General features: G+C 38.0%; 4 protein-coding genes across 4 annotated transcripts; 1 reads left to right on the forward strand and 3 right to left on the reverse strand.

Annotated features, from left to right (window-relative positions):
* Positions 1 to 5,135: 5,135 nt before the first annotated feature.
* On the reverse strand, positions 5,136 to 11,029 carry LOC117628727. Its single transcript, XM_034361234.1, has 10 exons — positions 10,601 to 11,029; positions 9,306 to 9,433; positions 9,092 to 9,163; positions 8,838 to 8,980; positions 8,639 to 8,753; positions 8,474 to 8,554; positions 7,394 to 7,531; positions 6,114 to 6,201; positions 5,768 to 5,878; positions 5,136 to 5,601 (listed from the first exon to the last, which is right to left on the reverse strand). The coding sequence occupies exons 1-10, from the start codon at positions 10,854 to 10,856 to the stop codon at positions 5,558 to 5,560; spliced, it is 1,176 nt and encodes a 391-aa protein (XP_034217125.1). The 5' UTR covers positions 10,857 to 11,029; the 3' UTR covers positions 5,136 to 5,557.
* A 2,264-nt stretch (positions 11,030 to 13,293) lies between these two features.
* Positions 13,294 to 13,895, reverse strand: LOC117628236. Its single transcript, XM_034360637.1, has one exon. The coding sequence runs from the start codon at positions 13,834 to 13,836 to the stop codon at positions 13,561 to 13,563; it is 276 nt and encodes a 91-aa protein (XP_034216528.1). The 5' UTR covers positions 13,837 to 13,895; the 3' UTR covers positions 13,294 to 13,560.
* Positions 13,896 to 14,027: 132 nt separating this feature from the next.
* Positions 14,028 to 18,121, forward strand: LOC117628237 (phosphoacetylglucosamine mutase). The gene is made up of 10 exons (XM_034360638.1): positions 14,028 to 14,176; positions 14,533 to 14,624; positions 14,705 to 14,967; positions 15,080 to 15,199; positions 15,285 to 15,427; positions 15,535 to 15,783; positions 16,403 to 16,821; positions 16,911 to 17,086; positions 17,314 to 17,410; positions 17,686 to 18,121. Exons 2-10 carry the CDS (start codon positions 14,564 to 14,566, stop codon positions 17,838 to 17,840), a joined length of 1,683 nt encoding a protein of 560 aa, XP_034216529.1. The 5' UTR covers positions 14,028 to 14,176; positions 14,533 to 14,563; the 3' UTR covers positions 17,841 to 18,121.
* A 228-nt stretch (positions 18,122 to 18,349) lies between these two features.
* On the reverse strand, positions 18,350 to 20,134 carry LOC117628240. The gene is made up of 2 exons (XM_034360644.1): positions 19,625 to 20,134; positions 18,350 to 18,738 (listed from the first exon to the last, which is right to left on the reverse strand). The coding sequence occupies exons 1-2, from the start codon at positions 19,945 to 19,947 to the stop codon at positions 18,729 to 18,731; spliced, it is 333 nt and encodes a 110-aa protein (XP_034216535.1). The 5' UTR covers positions 19,948 to 20,134; the 3' UTR covers positions 18,350 to 18,728.
* Positions 20,135 to 20,168: the final 34 nt, after the last annotated feature.

A 20,168-nucleotide genomic window follows, 5' to 3' on the forward strand; every position in this document is an offset into this window, starting at 1 on the left:
GGCAAGTAATACGGGTTTAGGGTTTAGGTGTTTACGAGATTCACTATTATATCCAACAGTCCCGATCTCTTGGGCCAGAGGAGTCCAAGAGATTGTGGTCACCCACCGTTGGATATTAATCCAATGGTTCAAAATGATATATATAAATGCAACATGACATAAATGATTATTACCCGATTCAAGTCATAAATGAGTGAACCGTTGAATTTATTATCCAACGGTGAGTGACCATAAATCTCTTGGGCCAGGAGTCCAAGAGATTGTGGTCACCCATACATGGATATTAATATTAATCAAAATTCAAAATGATATATATAAATGCAATATGACATAAATGATTATTACCCGATTCATCAAATAAAGGAACTTGAATTTTCAACAACGGTGAATGACCATAAATTCTTGGACTTCGAGATCTATCTGATCCCGATCTTTTGGCCGGAGGGGAGTCCAAGAGATTGTGGTCACCACCGTTGGATATTAATCCAATGGTTCAAAATGATATATATAAATGCAATATGACATAAATGATTATTACCCGATTCAAGTCATAAATGAGTGAACCGTTGATCCCCGATTCAAGTCATAAATGAGTGAACCGTTGATCCAATATAGGAGTTCAAATTATAAAAAAAAACTCTATATGAAATGGACTTTAGAAACACACCCAAAGTCCATTTACAACATTTCTAAAGTCCATTTACAATATAACAAAAAGGCTTAACTTCTTTTAAATTATAAAACTGTCATAAATTTCTTAAAATAAACCCAACCTCAAAACCTCATAAAAAAGTCCAAAACACTCAATAGGGCATCAAAGTAATTTAATAATCAAAATTAAATTCAATAAGTGCAGCTGTCATTTTTTGGGTTTTTTTTTGGGTATGTTTATAAAAATTAAATGGTGTATGGTTTATTTATAGTTTCAGTGCTAAGAATAGGTATATGACTAAATACCTTTTACAATTTTTACCCATTTTTTAAAACATTTTCAAATCTGTTCACACAAGTTTTGATAATTACGTTTTGACCCTAGTTTTTGGTTGACCGTGTCCAGAGGGTGTCTTGATCATGTCTGGAGAGTGTCTTGATCATGTTTGAGGCGGGTCCAAGTATTCGACACTCTGACACTTCAACTGAAAGAGGTTAATGAACTGAGTTATATTTCACTAGCAATACATATACTTGGGGAAGGTGTGAATCGAACCTAGGACTTGGAGTATAAAGATAAATACTCTTATTCACTTGAGTTACAAACCTCTTCCTATTCAAGGTTTGTTATACATAATAGTTGGTAAATATCTATCCTCTATAATAATAGTAAAATTAAAAGAAAAAAGAAAAAACAGATTGAATATTACTTGCATTCTAAACATCAAATTAGAAATGTATGGATGAAATGCACATAAGTGAACCTTGTTTTCTGGGTCAAAAGATGCATAGTGGGTGAGGTTTGGGTAACATGCCCAGTAAATACTTAAATCCTTATTGACTCAACCAAAAAAAAAAAAAAAAAAACCTTAAATCGTTAATTTAAGTATTCATTAAATCACTTTTCCTTTTAAGAAAAATTAGGTATTAGATATAAGTAACTTTACTAATTAGTATTTGAGACATTGGGCATTTTTGTTTGGGTTTTAATACCTAGGAAAGAATTGTTATTTTGGATGAGGCCGAAAAGGAGGCCCAAATTCGTTGGGCCAGCTTAAAAATAAAAACTGAAAAGACAATGCTACCCTTCTTCTTAAAAAGCCTGATCGAACTTTAAAACTTACAAAGTAATTTTGATGGTGTAGGGGTCTTTTTATTCCAGCAGCCTGACGAATAGGTTTGGGCTGCTGAAGAGAGAAACAGGTGCTCATGTGCATGAGTTCAAAGATTAGACCCCAAGAATGCTTCGAAAGGGGAGCTGAGCCTTAGGAAGCATCCTGGTTATCTTCACCAGCAAAAACAACAACTGCTTACAGGTAGATTCTTAGCTTGGCATGAGAGGCTTGTGGCATGGGAGCAAAGTTGTCATGAGTTTAGCACTAAAGAGAAAATTAAGTGTTCCTAGGGGAAATATGGGGTATTAAGGTAGGAGAGAAGGGGTTTTGCTAAAAACTTTGGTTGACAATGAGGGAAAGAGATAAAAGGGTGGCTTGAGTGCTTTTTCCGACAGCTTAGACTCTATCAAGTGTTAGAACAGCTTGCCAAGAGGGAAAACTAAGGGAAAAGGATAGGCTAAGCACAAAATTGCTGGGTTTTGGGAGTAAGAGAGGAAGCTTGCTCTCTGGTTGTGGATGATGTTTGTTGGGTAGAAGAAGCTCCCTTTTATAGGCAAGAACCCTAATTCTATCCATCCTCCATTCCCACTTTTCCTTTGCTTCTTTCCATTCACTCTTTTTTGGTGAAATTTCTTTAACCAGAGTAGATGGGTCACAGGCTCTTTGGGATTCCAAGGTTTTTGTGAGGCTAGACCTTCCCATGGGGATGAGGCGCCACCTGCTTTTCTTCTTGGTTTCCCTATTAGAGCTTGCAGAGGAAAGAAGAATGGATAGAGCTTTTGCCTAATGGGTATTCCTCCTACACGTACAAATTCCCTTTGGTTTTGCGATGGCTTCATGTTGGGTTTGTCTTTGGCCATGTGCTGGAGTCTCCCAGCTTTCTGAGCATACAAACATCTCCTGGTTTTCTGTCGTGGTTTCATTTCAAAACGTGTGCTGGAGATTTTTTGGATATCTTCTAAACCACTTGGGCTATTTGGGCCTTCCTAAGGTGACGGGTCAGTGTATTAAAGGAATGGGCCAACCTCTTACGTGATAGACCATTTTGATTGAAATGATGAGCTAATTTTTCTTAAAGTATTATGCTATTTCTCTCTTTTATGCTTACCCATATATTTGGGCTCAAGAAATGGGCTTGAGTTTTGGGGCTCCCAAGCAGCCCAAAACTTCCATTGCTCGGCTCATCAATGGGCCTCATGAAAGCTCGTTAGCATCCATACCATAACCCACTCAAGCAAGCCCCGAGCATTTGCGTGGCTTGGGCCCACTTAAGCTTGTAGCATGGCTATGTGTAATAATAATGATTTTTTGCTTGGCATAGCATGTCGCTTGGCATTCGTATCCTTTAAAAAGGGATATGATGGTTGACGAGATAATTAGCATGAGCTTGTAGAGTCAATGCCTTTTTATAAGCTTATTTCGATTCTTAGCGTGACAGATTGCATGTTTATTTGGCATGACACTTGGTTGTGGCTCGTGAAAGCATGTATGACGAACTTTTACATGCCCAAATCGGGTTTCTTCTTGATAAAGTATCACATTAGGCAGAGAATCTATTTGGGCCCAATCCTGGATTTTTGGGCCTCAACAGATGGTCTTTAATTATATTATGGTAAAAGTAGGTACTATATTTTGGCTTTTGGCTTTATCCTAATTAGCTGAAATTGATTTCCTATTTACCTAAATAATAAACTATATTGTGTGTGGAAAACAAAAGCTCAACAATAAATGTGAGTGGGAAATATAGTAGTGTGTATGAATAAAAAAACTAAACTTCCTAAAACATCTTCAACAATATCAAGGTACAAATGAATCCACTATGGCCTATCTCCTAATGGTGCATGAAAGAGAATTATCATAATTAAGGTGTGCCCTAACTTGGTGGTGGCACGCTTACGCAATTTGAAGAATGACTAAAAGTTTCATCGGTCACTTCAGCTGAAAAGAGGGATATATAATTTGGCATGCTCGGTGGGACACACTATATGAGCAACCGAAAGGAATGGAAACATTTCCATTCCTATCAGCCGATGAACTGCAATGGCTATGACTCTTATGGCTCAAGTAGCCAATCCATCAGCCAACATGGTAAGCACAACCACAATGGCCAATATAGTTTTACCCATCAAGTTGGGTCTAACAACAAATATGACTCAAGTAGCAAATTTGATGGCCAATATGGTGCGTACAATTAAGGGGATATGATCTTTTGAACCAAAATGGTTCGAATGATCAGCATATCTTTGGTGGCCAAACCAATCAAGTGGCATGGGGCAATACACTTACCCATATTGCCAATACGGTTCCACCTATATGTACAATGAGCCTAATTATTGTTTCCACCAAGCAAATCATCCTATTGGCTATGGTGGCCAATATAATCTCAAGATGGGTAAGAGGCCATTTGGTGGCCTTACCCACATTGTGGAAGAATATATGAAGGAAATAAAGGAAACAACTAAGTTGAATGTTTTATTAAAAGAGTTCTCATATGGATTACAAACTTCTCACGACCTTTTCGTCCAAAGTTTGCGTAAGATTTCTTTATATATATATATATATATATATATATATATATGTATATATGGTATTTTAGTTGTTTCTCGCTATCTTTCTCTTGTTTAGTGTCCTGCTCATATGGTAATCCTTTGTGCAGATTCTGTCATGCCTTCCAAATTGCTCTACACATTTAAAAAGGTCGTATGCTATTTCCTTAAAGACTTGGAATTAGCTTCTAAGGATTGTATCTCAAACTCTCAGTTATGCATTTGATTTGCACATAATTGATTGTTATTGTTGAAACCACGGACATACCTTCGAATGGAGCAACTACACTAATTTTCATCCCCTCTTCATTGTGAATTGAATTATAGATTAAATTGGCCACTAGAGTCAATTGCATGTTCAATATGCATTTGCTACATTATGTGGTCCAATTGACATTGCATTGTATTTCAAATCGTCAATTTTATATGTACTTCGTGGAAAATTTGGATAATTTGCACATAATTTATTGTTATCGCAAAACCCATGGATGCACATTGGATTAATTTTGCCCTTATTTTTATGTATTGCCGCCAGTTCATTGTGAACCCATTCACTTCAAATATAGAGCAAGAGGAATGCAGCTCAGCTTCTCATACTTGATTCAATTTTCACAATCACTGAACCACAACCCACTTTCTCTTTGGTTTCTTTTAAATTTGTTTTGGTTTTCCTCCTTTTCGAGTCCAATGGAATTCTTTGTAGTCATATCCTCCAAAATGTAAGAACTCACTAGTAGTCCTACCAAAATACCAACATTCATCAAAAGACGATTGCACCAATTCAATACAATTAAATGCCTAAAAAAAAGCCAAACAAATGATATCGGAGAACCATTTCAAAGCACACCCTTATATAGAAAGTTATTCCTCACATTTAGATGTTCCTATTATAGGTGTTTACAACACCACACCAAGGTTTGACCTTAGCTTCAAAAACTGATAATTGACCAGATGACCAATTGCATGATCTTAGTCTAGTGTAAGTAACCAATTACAAATGTTCCTAACCGGTTACAGCCAGTTTCTTCTCATTCCCTTCATAACTATCTGGAGCTAAATAGAGAATAAAGGAGAAGCTTTTCTTTCCGACCAAAGCAATACAATTTCTGTATTCTTACAAGAAGCAGTTAACTAGACCTTATCAGACATCTTCATCAATCTCCTGTACAGCCTCTCAGAAATCTCCTTGTGAATCACCTCTCAAAGACAAAACATTCTAAGTCTTCTTGGCCCATGTGATAATGGTCACTGCTCCAACACTGTCATATCAAAATTCAGCGCCTTACGCTCTGTATGAAAGGAGTGGTCCAACAAATATTAATTTCACTATATCGTTGGCAATCTCTAAACAAAATGGGCATATGAGAAGAGCTCTGTCGCTCTGAAGCGGGAAATTAATGTTCAAGAAAACAGATACACAATTTTGAATAAAAAATATAATCTTGTGAGACTCACCAGCATGTAGTGCTTGAAGATGGTGTTCAGAACTTTCTGTGGCTCTGCTGGACTTCAACTTGCTATCCTCACCCCTTCTCATTCTTCTTGAAGAGCTCAAAGAGCCTTCAACTACACAAAATGAGAGTCAACATGCCAAAATTGATTGCACAGAATTGAAGGCATAAAAAATATTCACAACTACCCTTGTTTCCATAGAGCTCCCAATTTCACAAATTTTACAAGTTTGGAAATAATTTTTTGCTATTAAAATAACTGAATATTTGATGATAAGCCAGATATTGGGCCATGTTAGGATGCACTATTGACATAAATAAAACAGTCTGCCTGCATACCACCTGCATACCTTGCCATTCCCATACTACTTTCGATTCACCCTTCACCAGCTTTGGATAACAATCTACATGAGAATCCTCCTGAACCAACTCTTCTACCTACACATATTACAGATATTACTATTAGAAAGATAAACAATATTATGACCACTATTTTCAAACTATATAGAATAATAGAATAATAGAACCCATAAAATCAAACTAAAATTTTCCTTCGGGATTGAAAGCAACTAAGATTAGGTAACAATACAAAAAATATAACAAAAATAACTAATTAAAGTTATACAAAGTGGATGTACTTGAACTTTTCGATTTCATGTTTCTCACTACGGATATAATGATATATTTCATAGCTTGATGGTAACATTATAATGGGGTTAAAAATAAGTATTCTTCTATATCTTAATTTGGATGAATGGAATAAAAAAGCCTTGTACATACAAGTATACAGCAAGGCATTGTTATGTTTAATAGAGACTATGGGAAAACAATATATCTCTAAAAGGAGGCATGTAGGAGCTGTCATCATGCTGGTGCAAAACAAGTTAGAACTAATCCCTTAGGTGGTAAGAATGAAGTGGGGAAAGCGCGTAGGATTAGAATAGGTCATGATTTGAATCCTGCCCAGTGTAAAGAAAATAAAAATAACATGAATTAAATATGAGCCACAACTTGTGAGATCATAAAGCACAAAGATCTATACATCTAATTATCATCATTGGCCCTAGTGAATCGAAGGTTGATTGTGACCTGACCCAACCCACCAAGCCAAACCTGAGGTTAGTTGGACATGAGTCAGCTGCAAAAGTAGGGGGCATCAGCTCGGGCTCAGTGATAGTCAAGTCATGTTAACTTTTTGTTTGTTTTTTATAAGTTTAGAATTTCTTAAAGTAGATGTATGTTACATGCAACTAAAGGTTTTATAGCATATAAGAACAAGGAAGAAATTACTTGATTCATAAATAGAAACAAAACAAACCATATCAATCAAAACATTTCAAAAGTTCTTACGTTAAAACGGCAATTCCATTGAAAATGTTCGGTTCAATAATAACATATAAACAGATCCAACTTGTCATCCCCAAAAAGTAAGCATAATTTACAATCATAGATCAATTTGAATGTAGTTTGAACTCGAATGACATAGTTAAATACATACCACTTTATCAAAGGAATGCTACAATTGATACCAAAAGTACATTCACTGAAGAATTATGGATTAATAAATTATCAATTGAACAAGAAATTAAAGGTTGAAGTGATAATCAAATCCACAGAAAGCTGGAGATACCTTCTTCCACAATACAGGGTCTTTCCTCTCCTTTGGCAAAAGAAGACGATCTCGCAACCGAGAGGCAACAACCCATGGTTCACATTCACTATTCACACTCTTTGACATGAAGGCCTTCTCCTCGAGCACTTCACAAACCTACATAGTTGGCAATTAAAATCGTTTTAACAGAAGCAACTGAACAATTCAAATAAACCAAGGGATTAAAAAATTGCGTCTTGTTGAAGTTGTGCATCATTGACAATCACGTCTAGTATGCTCTTATAAATTAAGGTAACAGTTTACATGAATTTACGGTAATATATCATTAGACCTAGCATGTTTCACTGAGGAAATTTATGTCAGAATTTTCTTTGACTTTTGAGTCTCATATTAGATGTTTTCTGATGTGATATGAGGAGTTATTCCTGTCCCCTTCTCTTATTTCTTCTTCATCTATTTTTCAGGTTTTACTCGTTAAATATTCCAATACTTAGAAAAGGTTCAGCCCAATTCAATCATAAAGAAATACTTCTATTGATGGCTGCCTGCCATGCCACTAGCTTGTTTCCAGTTTCTCACAGCGATTTGTGCCTAATTTACAGCCCAAGATATCTATCTGAAATATATTGTTCAAAGTAACACTATCAAATATTTTAAAGAGCATTTGGAAAAAAAGAATACTTTTACTAGCAACACTATCAAAACTTTTTACGAGGATTTTACATTCTAAATGCAAAGTTTTCCCGAATTGTGTGCATGGGTCTAAGCTTTTCCCAATCTGACATGACACGGCTTGACATCAACATTAACATAATGTCCACTCATTGAGATGGAATGTCCACTTATTATTTCAGATGTCACACAGAAAAGACTGGACATTTCTCATGCAGGTCCATTCAGAAAATACAGGTACATTCAGAAAACACAGGTACCTTCAGTTATTTTTTCAAAACTCAGGGATTTATGAGGTCAAGTCCTCAAATTTTAGTCTGGAAGATGGTGAAATCCTTATAATGTCTGACTTACAGAAATAATAACATAAAAGCCTAAAATGTAAATGCCCCTTTCCAAGTACAGAACCAATGGTATCATACATACCTGTTGGTAAAGCTCATCAACTCTAGTTGATAGACACCGTCTTCGGCGGAGTTTCCAAAGTATGAACGTTGATCCCACAAGCTGGACATCTCAATACTGTCAACAAGCTTCAACATGTTGATACTAAAACATAATCATTAAAGGCTGCCTTTAAGAATGGAATACCAATGCACAAACTGGCAAAATAAGTAACGCATGCTCAGAGATCCATTGACGAATGCAACATGAAAAAGGTTTGTAATGTTCAGCTAGCATGTCAGGACACTTCAACTCTTTGACCCTATACACAAGGAAAAGTAAACACAAAATACAATGGTTAGGGTACATTCAGAAAGAGGAAAAGCTTCCCTCCATAATGACATACCCACGAGAACTTGTCCTCGTATCCAACATTCTATTGACAGTCTCCATTGTCCTTTCTTTTGTATACATATAAATGGCATTATCTGGGACATGTTCCAGCAGCTCGCGCTTATCTAAATCATTCCATATATCATTTTCTTCAACCTGTCAGAACCAGACAAGCTAAAGCATTGTCAAAGTGTATTTAACAGCAACCGAAAATATCCATACAGAAATAAATTTGATCAATTTCATAGGATTTTAAAAGTCACTAACCCAAATTGTTTCAGTTCCATAGCACAAAAATTCAGCAAGTGCCCCACAAAGACGAATTTCTACCCTTTCTGCCTGTATTGTACAAGTCCAAATAAAACATAAATGTATCATGTATGTAAATCTATCAGTGTGCATAATACTCCAACGTAACTTATGCAATTTTTCATCCCTAGAATATTAGTGCAGCAAAAAGGAGGAGACTTTCAGGACGTACAAGTTTCTTAGCTGTTTCATTGATATCTCCATCTTCTAAACATAACTTCCCACGCTTCTTAAATCCTTGAAGACATTCCATCTTGCCTTGATAACATTGTCCATTACTTGGGCAAGGCTCACAAGAATCTGTAATAATCCACATTGATTAATGTAAAATCACAACAGAAATATGCATCTTGCTGAAAACTATTGCTCATGAGTCATCAAGAGGTGATTTTGAGAATCAATCAACCCACAAATCCGTAGCCCAGGTGACTCACAGCCTCCCTCTCGCCCAAATGGGCTAGGGTTGAAAAATATGCAGCCGAATGAATTAAAGGAACTAGAAGATACACAATAGGGAGCAGAGAAATGCCCACAATAAATGCTAAACAATCCAGTAAACGCTATAAATGGATAACCCGCAAAGCTTGTATCAACACATTTATTAAAAATTAGTAAAACTATTATTTCCACTATTTTATTCTCCATTTTATTTTCCAATCATCTGGATATAGATAATAGATGTACTGCCCTTATATCACCTTTGTACCACCATAGAACCATCAGTTGTGGTAATTTATGATGTAAAGAATCTTTACACGGAGATATTGCCTTTACAAACATGATTCAGTTATAAAACACAACAAAATTCTAGTCTACTTCACAACATAAATACAACTTGAACACAGGTCCCTTAAAGTCACGACAATAGGTAAGAGAAAATGCTTGAGTTCGTTTGAAGATGTGTGGCAAACCAGCAGCATAGGGTACCCAGGTGCATAATCAGCTCTGCAAGCCTACGTTACTGGGAGCCTACCCGCACTCTGGTCTGCGTACACAAAACAGACAGGACTTGAGCTCAACAAGGGCCAACTTTAAGCCTGAGACAGACTGAAACTTGAAGTCAGAAGGTGACCATGCTCTGCTGCCATTCGGGGATACCCACAGACATGCATAGTTAGCCCCAGCTAACCAATTAACCCCTACAACAAATCTCCAATGACTTGGCACATCCCAGAGGTATAAATTCTAAGAATAACTGCTATTCAGAGGTCCGAAACACTTCTAAATCCAAATCTAAGCATACTGATCACAAACTGAGTTTGTAGCCACAGAGGCACACAACACCTTTTAAACTGAACACAGCCAATATAAAACAAACCCAAACGCAAAGAACCCATTTTCCCCCTAAAAAAATGAACACCGATCAATCCACAATCGAAATTCAGCTCAAAACAACAAAGCAAGTCACAAAACATCCAATATCTTGTTGGGGTTTCTCGAAAACAAACATAAAGTTGAGAGACCTACCAGGGAGGAAGTCCAGGGAGTCCAGGGAGCTATCACAGAAGGGCTTGGAGTGGCGGTTGATGAGAGTGGAGGACAAGAAATTGAGAGTCAAAGCGACCGAAGCTGCGATGGCCAGCACTACTGTGAGCCTCGAGAACTCTTCTTTTGAGGGAAAGAAATTCTGGGATGGTTCCAATGTTGATGCAATGGAAGAAAGAGAAGACTCAGGGCTCGGCTTTGGTTTGGGCTTCGGGCGCTTCTTCGAAGTTGAAGACATTGATAAATTAATAGTGTTGTGTCGGTTACTGTGAGGCAAAAAAATGGAAGAGAGGAAGGGGAAGGGAGGCGAGGAGAAACGAAAATGAAAGACAGGCGGCTGTCCCCTGGTTTTGTTTTGGCCTTCTGAAGCTATTAATCGGCCGGGTACAGGATGGCAAAAATTCCCGGGGGGCCGGTCTCCGACGCTAAGGGGAAATATTTCGGGGCCAAATGGATATCGGGTACGGTAATTCTCGAACTTGAAAATTCCCTACGGGTATGGAGAGGGAATGGTATTGGTGTCCCCATCCCCAAACCCGACTCGAAAATATATATGTTTATATTTAAATAAATAAATAAATTATTTATGTTTAACTTTAAGTTAACAACCCTCTCCTAATTCTTCATAATTTTCTTTGGAATTGCATATTGATATGATTTTGAATAGTTGAGTTGAAATTTATGGTTAATTTGGATGTGTTGAATGATAATTTAATATGAAACTTAATGTTAAAATGTATGATAAATATTTTTTATGCAAAAAAAATCGGGGATTTGGGGCGGGTATGGGGAATAATCCCCCGACAAGAATGAGGATTGGGATTCCCCGAAACCTATTAAACAGGAATGGGTTCGAGGACGGGGGCGGGGATGGAGACCGGGGAAGGGGATGGTATTGTCATACCCGGGCCCTACCCGACCCGTTGCCATCCAACTTGACCCATTTAAGGTTCCAAAATGGGTTGGGCTGATTTTTTTTTTTTATCTTTTTGATAAAACGATTTTTTAAACCACTTTAATATATGAGGAGAAGCAAAATGCCCCACTAGTATGGCTGGTTTGGAGTGCTTGCTCTTCCAGGAAAAATCTTGAGTTCAAGTCCTAGTATATGTATTTTGTGGGTGAGTTTAGTGTATTATCGACGGGACCAGTATGATTCGGTATCAATGTTGACACCGTAAAAAATCCAGCAAAATTTCAGAAATCTTGCAAGTTTTATAAACCAAGCTTGATACAAAGTTTACAAACAATCAAGATTCAAGAGCAACAACCATAGGAGGTTTAGCGATGAGCAAATTAGGTTGTTAGAGTCCATAGTTGAAGCGGCTTATGTAGGTACTTTTACTTTTAACTTGTATTGTTTGGGTATGGTATGACAACAAACGGGATCACAAATTTGGAACCGGTGTCGTGCCAAACAGTAACGAGATGACACGGTATCATCTCGTTTACACTTCAACATCAAGTGGGACGACACGAGATTGACACAGTTTGCCACGATTTCGGTATTCCGGTTTTGATGCCCAACCCTAGGCACACTTACTTGACCAACTGACCTAACTTGTCATGGTGGGCTTCGACTGCAGTTCACCTTAATTTTTTAGTGAATCAAATGAATGTAATGTTGTTAACTTACTACTGCCATTCCAACGATTTAGAGCATTTGCCTTGCCATTTTCTTTCTTATTTTCTGAAAATTATGCTGTGAACGAAACTTGCATCACTAGCTGACTGAAGGAAAACTAAGTATCCAGTTTTCCAGTAGCGTTGCTTGGGGAAACAGAGGTTTTATTTGAACGAAAACCCAACCTCTGATTTAGTGGAGGTGTTTAGCAGCCTCAGAAAAATATTAGGGTTTGAACCAAAAAAATAAAAACAAACAAACAAACAAACAAATTGGGGCTCCTTCAACAATGCAAATCGCAATTAGTGCCCATCTCATACATGTCTGCTCTGTTTTCATCGGCAAGTAATGATCCTTCCTATATGCAGGCCTGACCGAACACACTGGCATAAAAGTTTTGAAGAACCAATGCCAAATGGCCAACAGAACTGACCACAAGCACAAATCCTCTGGCACAAACAGTTCCTCCAAACTTCCCCAGAAAATGGCTGTCTGGGAAAATGCCAAGTGCAAATGGAAACATTGGATTACATGCATCTCCATACCCATCTTAACTTTTCCTAAAACAAATGCTGTGATTGTGCAATGCTTATTCTCAAAACTATTTGATTAACAGGTAGTGATATTCAAATGAAAGATCAAGGCATTTGAAAGGAATCACAATCTTCAAACCTGAAAAATTAGGTCTCTTGATTCGCCGACCCTTAGGAATTCCCTTCCCATTTTCCAACTCCAAATCCTAATCCATTCTAATATGACTGGAAATTATCCCACTACACTTTGGTCTTTCCATTCCATCACTAATTTTCACTACAAAGGAGCTTCATGCAGAGTGCAGAGACCTATTGTTACTGAACCTCTAATACAGTTTCTACTTCTTCCACTGAATGACAATTTACAAGTTTGCAACCCAAGATTTCAAGAGACTGCAAAAGGGAATTTGAATTTCTAAAGCACAACATTTTGAATATAGTCCAACAAGAAGCTCTAGTTCACATTAAAAACCCATATGTAGCTTAGAAACACAAACGCTATCCATTATGAAAGAGCATTTGAAGACCTTAAAAGTTACCTACAAGAACATCTAATCAGCTCTTAAAATCACAAAATAAAAATTTCGGTTCTTCTAAAACACAATGTATCATACTAAATTAACCATCTTTAAGCTAAAAGCTTCAAATTCACAGAAGTTGCAACAACCCCATGAATCTAAAACATACCAGCAAAACCCTCAACAGAGCTTCTCTCAGAAATGCAAATTACAGTGAATAAACTACAAAAGCTCACAAAAGGAAGGTCCTTTGCCTTGTGCAGTTGCTCAGAACACCACGCGAAACTGGGGCGCGTCGGAGCCACTGGCGGGGAGGATCTCCCAGCGGCAGGGCTCGAGGTCTTCGGAAACGGGGCAGTATCCGGCGAGAGTGACATTGTCGGCGGAAGCGGCGACCGACCCGAATTCAAAGACTGTGATGTTGGCGGGTCGAGGCACCTCAACGGCGCCGTTCATGCCCGGAGCCTCGACGGGTTTCGGAGCCGGGTTGGGCTTGGTTTCGGGTTTGGGGTCTTTGCCTTTCCACCATGAGAGCAGACCCATGACTGTCTTCTTGACCTGGTTGTTGTGACGGCAAAAGGATTGGGTGATGGTAGCTTTGCATTAGCCGCATAAGGGCATAAGGGCATATTGTTTTTCTAAGAACAAACGATAATTATTTGGGGTTGGAGTTTGAACTATTTACGGGAGTGCCATTGGGCCAGGCTTAAGAAAAACACTACAGCATAGACACATCCGTCAAGAGTCGAGACCCTCCCAAAACTGCTCATGCCACTCCACTCCATGGCATTCTGAACAGAATCAAATAGTGGAACTGTCAATGTTTGATTTCGTAAAGTTTTTGGAGGTCTAGGTCTTCACACTTTCAGAGTTTATACTGTCGGTTAGTGTTTGATCATATTCTCATTTTGTTTGCATTTTCTGTAGACTTTACTATTGTATGAAATCTGGGATTGTAAGTTGTGAGATTGAGTTTATAATCAATTGGGTTTGGTTGAATTTGTGTGTATTTTTGAGATGTGGGTATGTTTCATAAACTTTGATTTGGTTAGCTTTGGTTTATAAGATTATGATTCACATTTTGAATAGCAGAAAATTTGACATGTTGACCAGAAAGAATGTAGAATCCGATTCTGGAAAGAGAGAATGACAAGAATAGTGGCTGCTTTTATGAGTTCATATATGCATTTAATACCATATGCCTGTATCTTAATGTAATTTTTTTTTTCTTTCAATCAGGGTTCTTTGTTGAAAATTTTTATTGACAGCCATGAATGAAGACCAACGCTTACTCTTCCTCAGCTCATCTTCTCACTTCCCACCTCCACAAGGTCCACATTTTCTATCTTACATTTTTCCTCTCAACAAAATTATGTTTTCTGTTGATTTAATTTTGAAATGCTGGCATCAGGAGTGAAGCTATCGTATGGAACGTCTGGGTTCAGAGCGGATGCGTCCATCCTCCAATCGACGGTTTACAGGGTAGGAATTCTAGCGGCTCTAAGGGCCCTCAAGACCCAATCTGTGATCGGGCTGATGATCACAGCCTCGCACAACGAGGTCTCTGATAATGGAGTCAAAGTTGCTGACCCGAGTGGTGGAATGCTTTCTCAAGATTGGGAACCCTTCGCTGATACCCTCGCCAATGCTCGTCATCCCCAACATCTTGTTGAGGTCCTGTTTTCTTTCTCTATATAATCCTTGGATGTATGTGTGTGTGTGTGTGTTTTTTTTTCCCTTTTCTTTTCGTCAGTTTGTATTGAAGGTTGACTGAAATCTTCAACAGTTGATAGCTGAATTTGTTCAAAAAGAAAACATCACACTTGATGGCGCAAAACCAGTGGAGATTTTGCTGGCAAGAGATACAAGGCCCAGCGGAGAATTTTTGCTTGAAGCTGCTAAACAGGTATCGGCTCTTCTACCATTGTTTAGGATGAAGTTTTTATAATCTCTTTAGGTTCTTGATCTAGTTAGGATTTTCTCCATTGAAGGGAATCGGTTCGATTATTGGAGCAGTTGCCCTTGACATGGGAATTTTAACTACTCCACAGCTACATTGGATGGTTCGTGCTAGAAATGGGGGTGTGAAAGCATCGGAAACTGATTACTTCAAGCAGCTTTCAAGCTCATTCAGGTAGTTGAAGATGGAGGTTGTGTCATGGCTTATGAGTTAGTTTGTTCTTGAAAAAATCATGTCTTGATTGAATGCCTTCACTTAAGGTCTTTTCTGTGGTTGGTTAGGTGCTTGGTAGATTTGAGTCCTAGTGGAACTCATGCCAACAATGTGGATGACAAGTTGGTTGTGGATGGGGCAAATGGTGTTGGTGGAGAAAAACTCGAAATATTGAAGACAATGTTGAATGGTTTGGCTATTGAGGTTCGGAACTCTGGAAAAGAAGGAGGTGTACTCAATGAAGGAGTTGGTGCTGATTATGTGCAGAAAGAGAAGGTTGTTCCCTTTAGTTTTGGTTCACAGGATATTGGGATAAGGTCAGCCATCTTTTGATTATACAATGAATTTTAATTATCATTTACTTATAGCTTGCTTGAAATGCCTGCATCAATAGATACTGCTGGCAAATGCCTTAGAAACACATTATCTTGAAAATTTCTTTTGATATCAATATAAGGATGCAAAATACATGTACTAAATCAATGAGATAGACGGGAGAAACTTTGTGAAATTTGGTGGCTTATTTGACTTGTTCTTATTCCTTCGTGGTCTATATTACGTTTCATTGGGCAACACTTATGATGTTTTTCATAATAGCATAACTAGTGGCAAGTTTACTGCTTCTAAAAACTTGAATTTTGATCTTATTTAACAACTAGTTGGAGTGCTTACAAGGGATATATACACCTATTATTGATATAAATGATCATGGTCTCAGAAACAATCTTGACTTTTATTTCTCATGATGTTTTTCCCTAAAACTAGTTTTGTTTGTTTACAAAGGATGCCAGTGTGCAATAATCCAAGCATTGTTTTGTGGTTACTGGTCAATTTTTTATATTGTCAATTTATTAATGTTGCATTGTTGATGCAAAGTGTTACATCCAATGATAAGAAGGGCAAGGACTAACTGCTTGCATGGTTCTAGCTTTTCAGGTGTGCTAGTTTGGATGGTGATGCTGATCGGCTTGTATATTTTGTTGTGCCATCTACAAGTAGTAACAAGATTGAACTCGTTGATGGGGACAAGATTTTGTCCTTGTTTGCTATATTCATCAAGGAGCAACTAAGCATTTTGAATAAGGAAATAGATGTTAAGGCAAAAAATGGTTATCAATGTCACCTTGGTATTGTGCAAACAGCTTATGCAAATGGAGCATCCACCGATTATCTCAAACAGTTAGGGTTAGAAGTCACATTTACTTCTACAGGGGTAAAATACCTGCACGAGAAAGCTGCGGGGTATGATATCGGGATTTACTTTGAGGCAAATGGCCATGGCACCATCTTGTTCTCAGAACAGTTTTTATGCTGGTTAAAGGCCAGGACTACTGAGCTTTCTGCTGTAGCAAAAGGTTAAACCAGACAGACTTTATGTGTTTTATAAGTGCTGACACGATTGTCCATTACCTATTTTAATGAAGTATATGGTTGTTTCTTTCAGGTTCAGAACAGCATAAGGCTGCTTTGAGACTATTGGCGGTTAGCGAATTGATTAACCAGGCTGTTGGGGATGCATTGAGTGGGGTGCTCTTGGTGGAGGCAATTCTGAAACATATGGGATGGTCAATACAGAGATGGAATGAGCTTTATCAGGATCTACCTAGTAGGCAGCTCAAGGCAAGTGCCATTGATCATCTTTCTATGTTCCATGCTGTTTCTTCTCTTTATAGTTGTTTTGTTTTTGGGCTTGCATTTGTCATTCGTTTTACAAAATAATTGATTTTCCGTCATTTTTTTTGTTGGAGGCAACTTGCCCGGAAGAATAGTTGTGTAAATGCTTTAGCTTCAGCTTTGTTAAGTATAATATTATTCAGAAACTAATTCTTTCACTTTTTAATTATCAGGTCAAAGTTGTGGACCGAAGTGCTGTTGCTACAGCAAATGCAGAAACCGTGGCTGTGACACCCCCTGGCATTCAAGAAGCCATCAACGCTGAAACTGGTAAGCAGCAAATGAAATCTTATCCTTTTATCTTACATGCTGTTCAATATTTTCTCTGCACGATATCCGTATGGATTATTGTTCTGGCCATTAAATTGCTTGGCCAGCTTTTAAAAACAAACTTATGCATTGGCATTCTGTATTCATCATTATGGAGAAACTTTTCAAAGTGATGACTGCTATGTTTCACATTGTAGAACTAGATTTGTACCGGTATATTCAATTTATAAACAAACTTTTGAAGATGATTTTTTTTGTTCCTATTTATATTGCAGCTAAACACCTTAGAGGCCGATGTTTTATACGACCATCGGGAACAGAAGATGTTATACGTGTATATGCAGAGGCATCCTCACAGGATGCAGCAGATAACCTAGCCCAGTCTGTGGCAAAACTAGTAGACCAGTTCCTTGGGTTTGGCAGCTCCTAATGATATCTCCAACTTTCACGGAGCGCTTCTTAGACATCAGATTAGGCTTAATGCCGAATGAATAATAATTGGGGGGGAGGTTAGCGGGGACAAAGCAGGAAGCGTGAAAACATTGAATTTGTCTTGTAACCTTACATTCTATTATACATTGGTTTTGATAATTTATTATCCAAAAAGACACTAGTTTTCGGTCGCCATCCTTTACTGTGGTGTGGCATCATCACATTCTAACAATCGTCAAGTATGCCATCCAAAACGTTTTGAATTGTGATTCAGCATTACATGCCGTTCAGTTTTTGTGAACCAGATAAAATAGTTGCAAATTAAAACGCTCCAACACACGAGCATATGACAAAAACCAGATTAACCAGACCAAAAAAACAATTGAGCATCAAGTAAACTTGCACTAACGTGCTTCAGCAACTTCAAGAACCTTTGCCGAGTATTTTTTGGTTTGAGACCTCTGTTGATTAATGCTAAACATATTCCACATAACAACAGAGAGAGAATTGAGCTTGCTCTTAAATTTCCATTTTACTGAAGTTGTTGAATTCCTCAGAGTAAAGGCTTTCTTGCAGAACCATATGGATCGATTCCAATATACCGAGTAACTCTAAATCATTTTAAGTGGCATGATATGGATAATTTAGACTTGAGCTTGCCAAGAGCCACTCGTACACTACTTAATGACAAAATGGAAGCTTTTGAAGTAACATTCTTCAAATGAAACATGAGTTTTTTTCCTTGAGAAAAAGCTGAGTCAATAAACTTGTCTATAAAAACTACAATGGCAGTGCAAAAAGAGAGTGATGTATTGGCCATGATACTCCAGAAGGAAAGAAGACATGGTTTATAAGTCCATCAAGCATCTGCTTGAGCCATATATTCTCACAGGCCTCTGCAAAATATGAATTCAGAAAATCAGTATACACATAAGAAGGTAAACAACGAAAATATTTTTTAAGCAAAAACAAGAAAGGCATCCATAAAGATATTCACATTGAAAAAGGAAGATTTAAACTATAAAAAAAGGGAAAAAAGAAGTGGGGAAATTAAAACAACAATAAGTAAAGTCCATTGACAATGAAATATGAATAGTTCCAACTCACAATATAATCTTGGGAAGAGATGGCACTTGTTTGGTTTGGGCTTTGCATCCTTGTCAACATTCCAAAATCTAGAATTCTAGTGAAAAACTATAACTTGCTCTCCAAGTATATAAACTTCATAACTCAACAGAAAGGGGTTTGTGCTTGAGGTTCACTTTCAACTAGAGAAACTTAGGGGAAAGCAACGACTAGAAACCTTAAATATTTTCTTATGCTTGGTTACATGAAGAATAGAAAGGGAAAATAAAGCAAACTAAACACAGTTTGGCTAAGTTTTGTTCTATAAGTTGAAGAATGTTTATCCTTTTCTCAAACAAGGGTTTACCAAACAAATGGTTGAGCAACATTTCCAAGTCACTTTTACGGGTAGTTTACAATAGGACAACTACAAAAACAACAAAGCACTCGAGCAAACACTGGTTTTCACAGGCTTAACCACAAACACTTTAGCTACAAACAAGCTACAAGCTAGGGAGGCCTTCACTTCAATAAAACATTCCGGGATCTATCAATTGGCACAAAACCCAATTTCAACATACACATTCTTAATCATGTAATGTAAACATTATGCATAATCTACAATCCAGCTATTGCAATTCACTGAACCCGTGTGAACAAAAAAAAAAAAACCCAAAAATAAGATATGGGTTTTGTGAAATGGGTATGTATGTATACCTGACTTTCTTGGAGAGGATGACCTTGAGCTTGCGAGCGAGGTCCTGAGATTTGATTCTACGCTCGAGGTTCTTGCGAGCCAAGATGCGTTTCTCAGAGTTCTTGATATGGTGGGTTTGCTCGTGCTTTATCATCCGTTCGATCCCACTGGACTGCATCTTCCTCTGCATAAACGTCAGCGCCGACTCCAGGTTCCCGTTGAAGACCTTCACCCGAATCCCTCTCCATTGTTCTTGACGATGATGGTGCCCGTGGCTCACTGAGTCGACGCCCTGACTCGACCGTTTGAAAACGTTCCACACACTCCGAGCCGCCGAGTTCATTGCTTGGGTTTGTCTGTTTTTCTAGGGATATGGATGGATGGCAGCGATGGCTGTTCAAGTGAGTCGGCGGGCCGCCGGCGGCAGCAACACAAATGCGGCAGCGACAAGAGGTGCTGGAGTAGAATGAGAAGATGAGAGAAAAGAATTGAGAATTGGGAGTTTTGGGGGCTGGGGAGTCGAAAATGAGTATTGGGATTTTTATTTATTTTAAGGCCTGGCTC

The sequence above is a fragment of the Prunus dulcis genome, chromosome 5, assembly GCF_902201215.1.
Source record: "Prunus dulcis chromosome 5, ALMONDv2, whole genome shotgun sequence".
NCBI lineage: Eukaryota > Viridiplantae > Streptophyta > Magnoliopsida > Rosales > Rosaceae > Prunus > Prunus dulcis.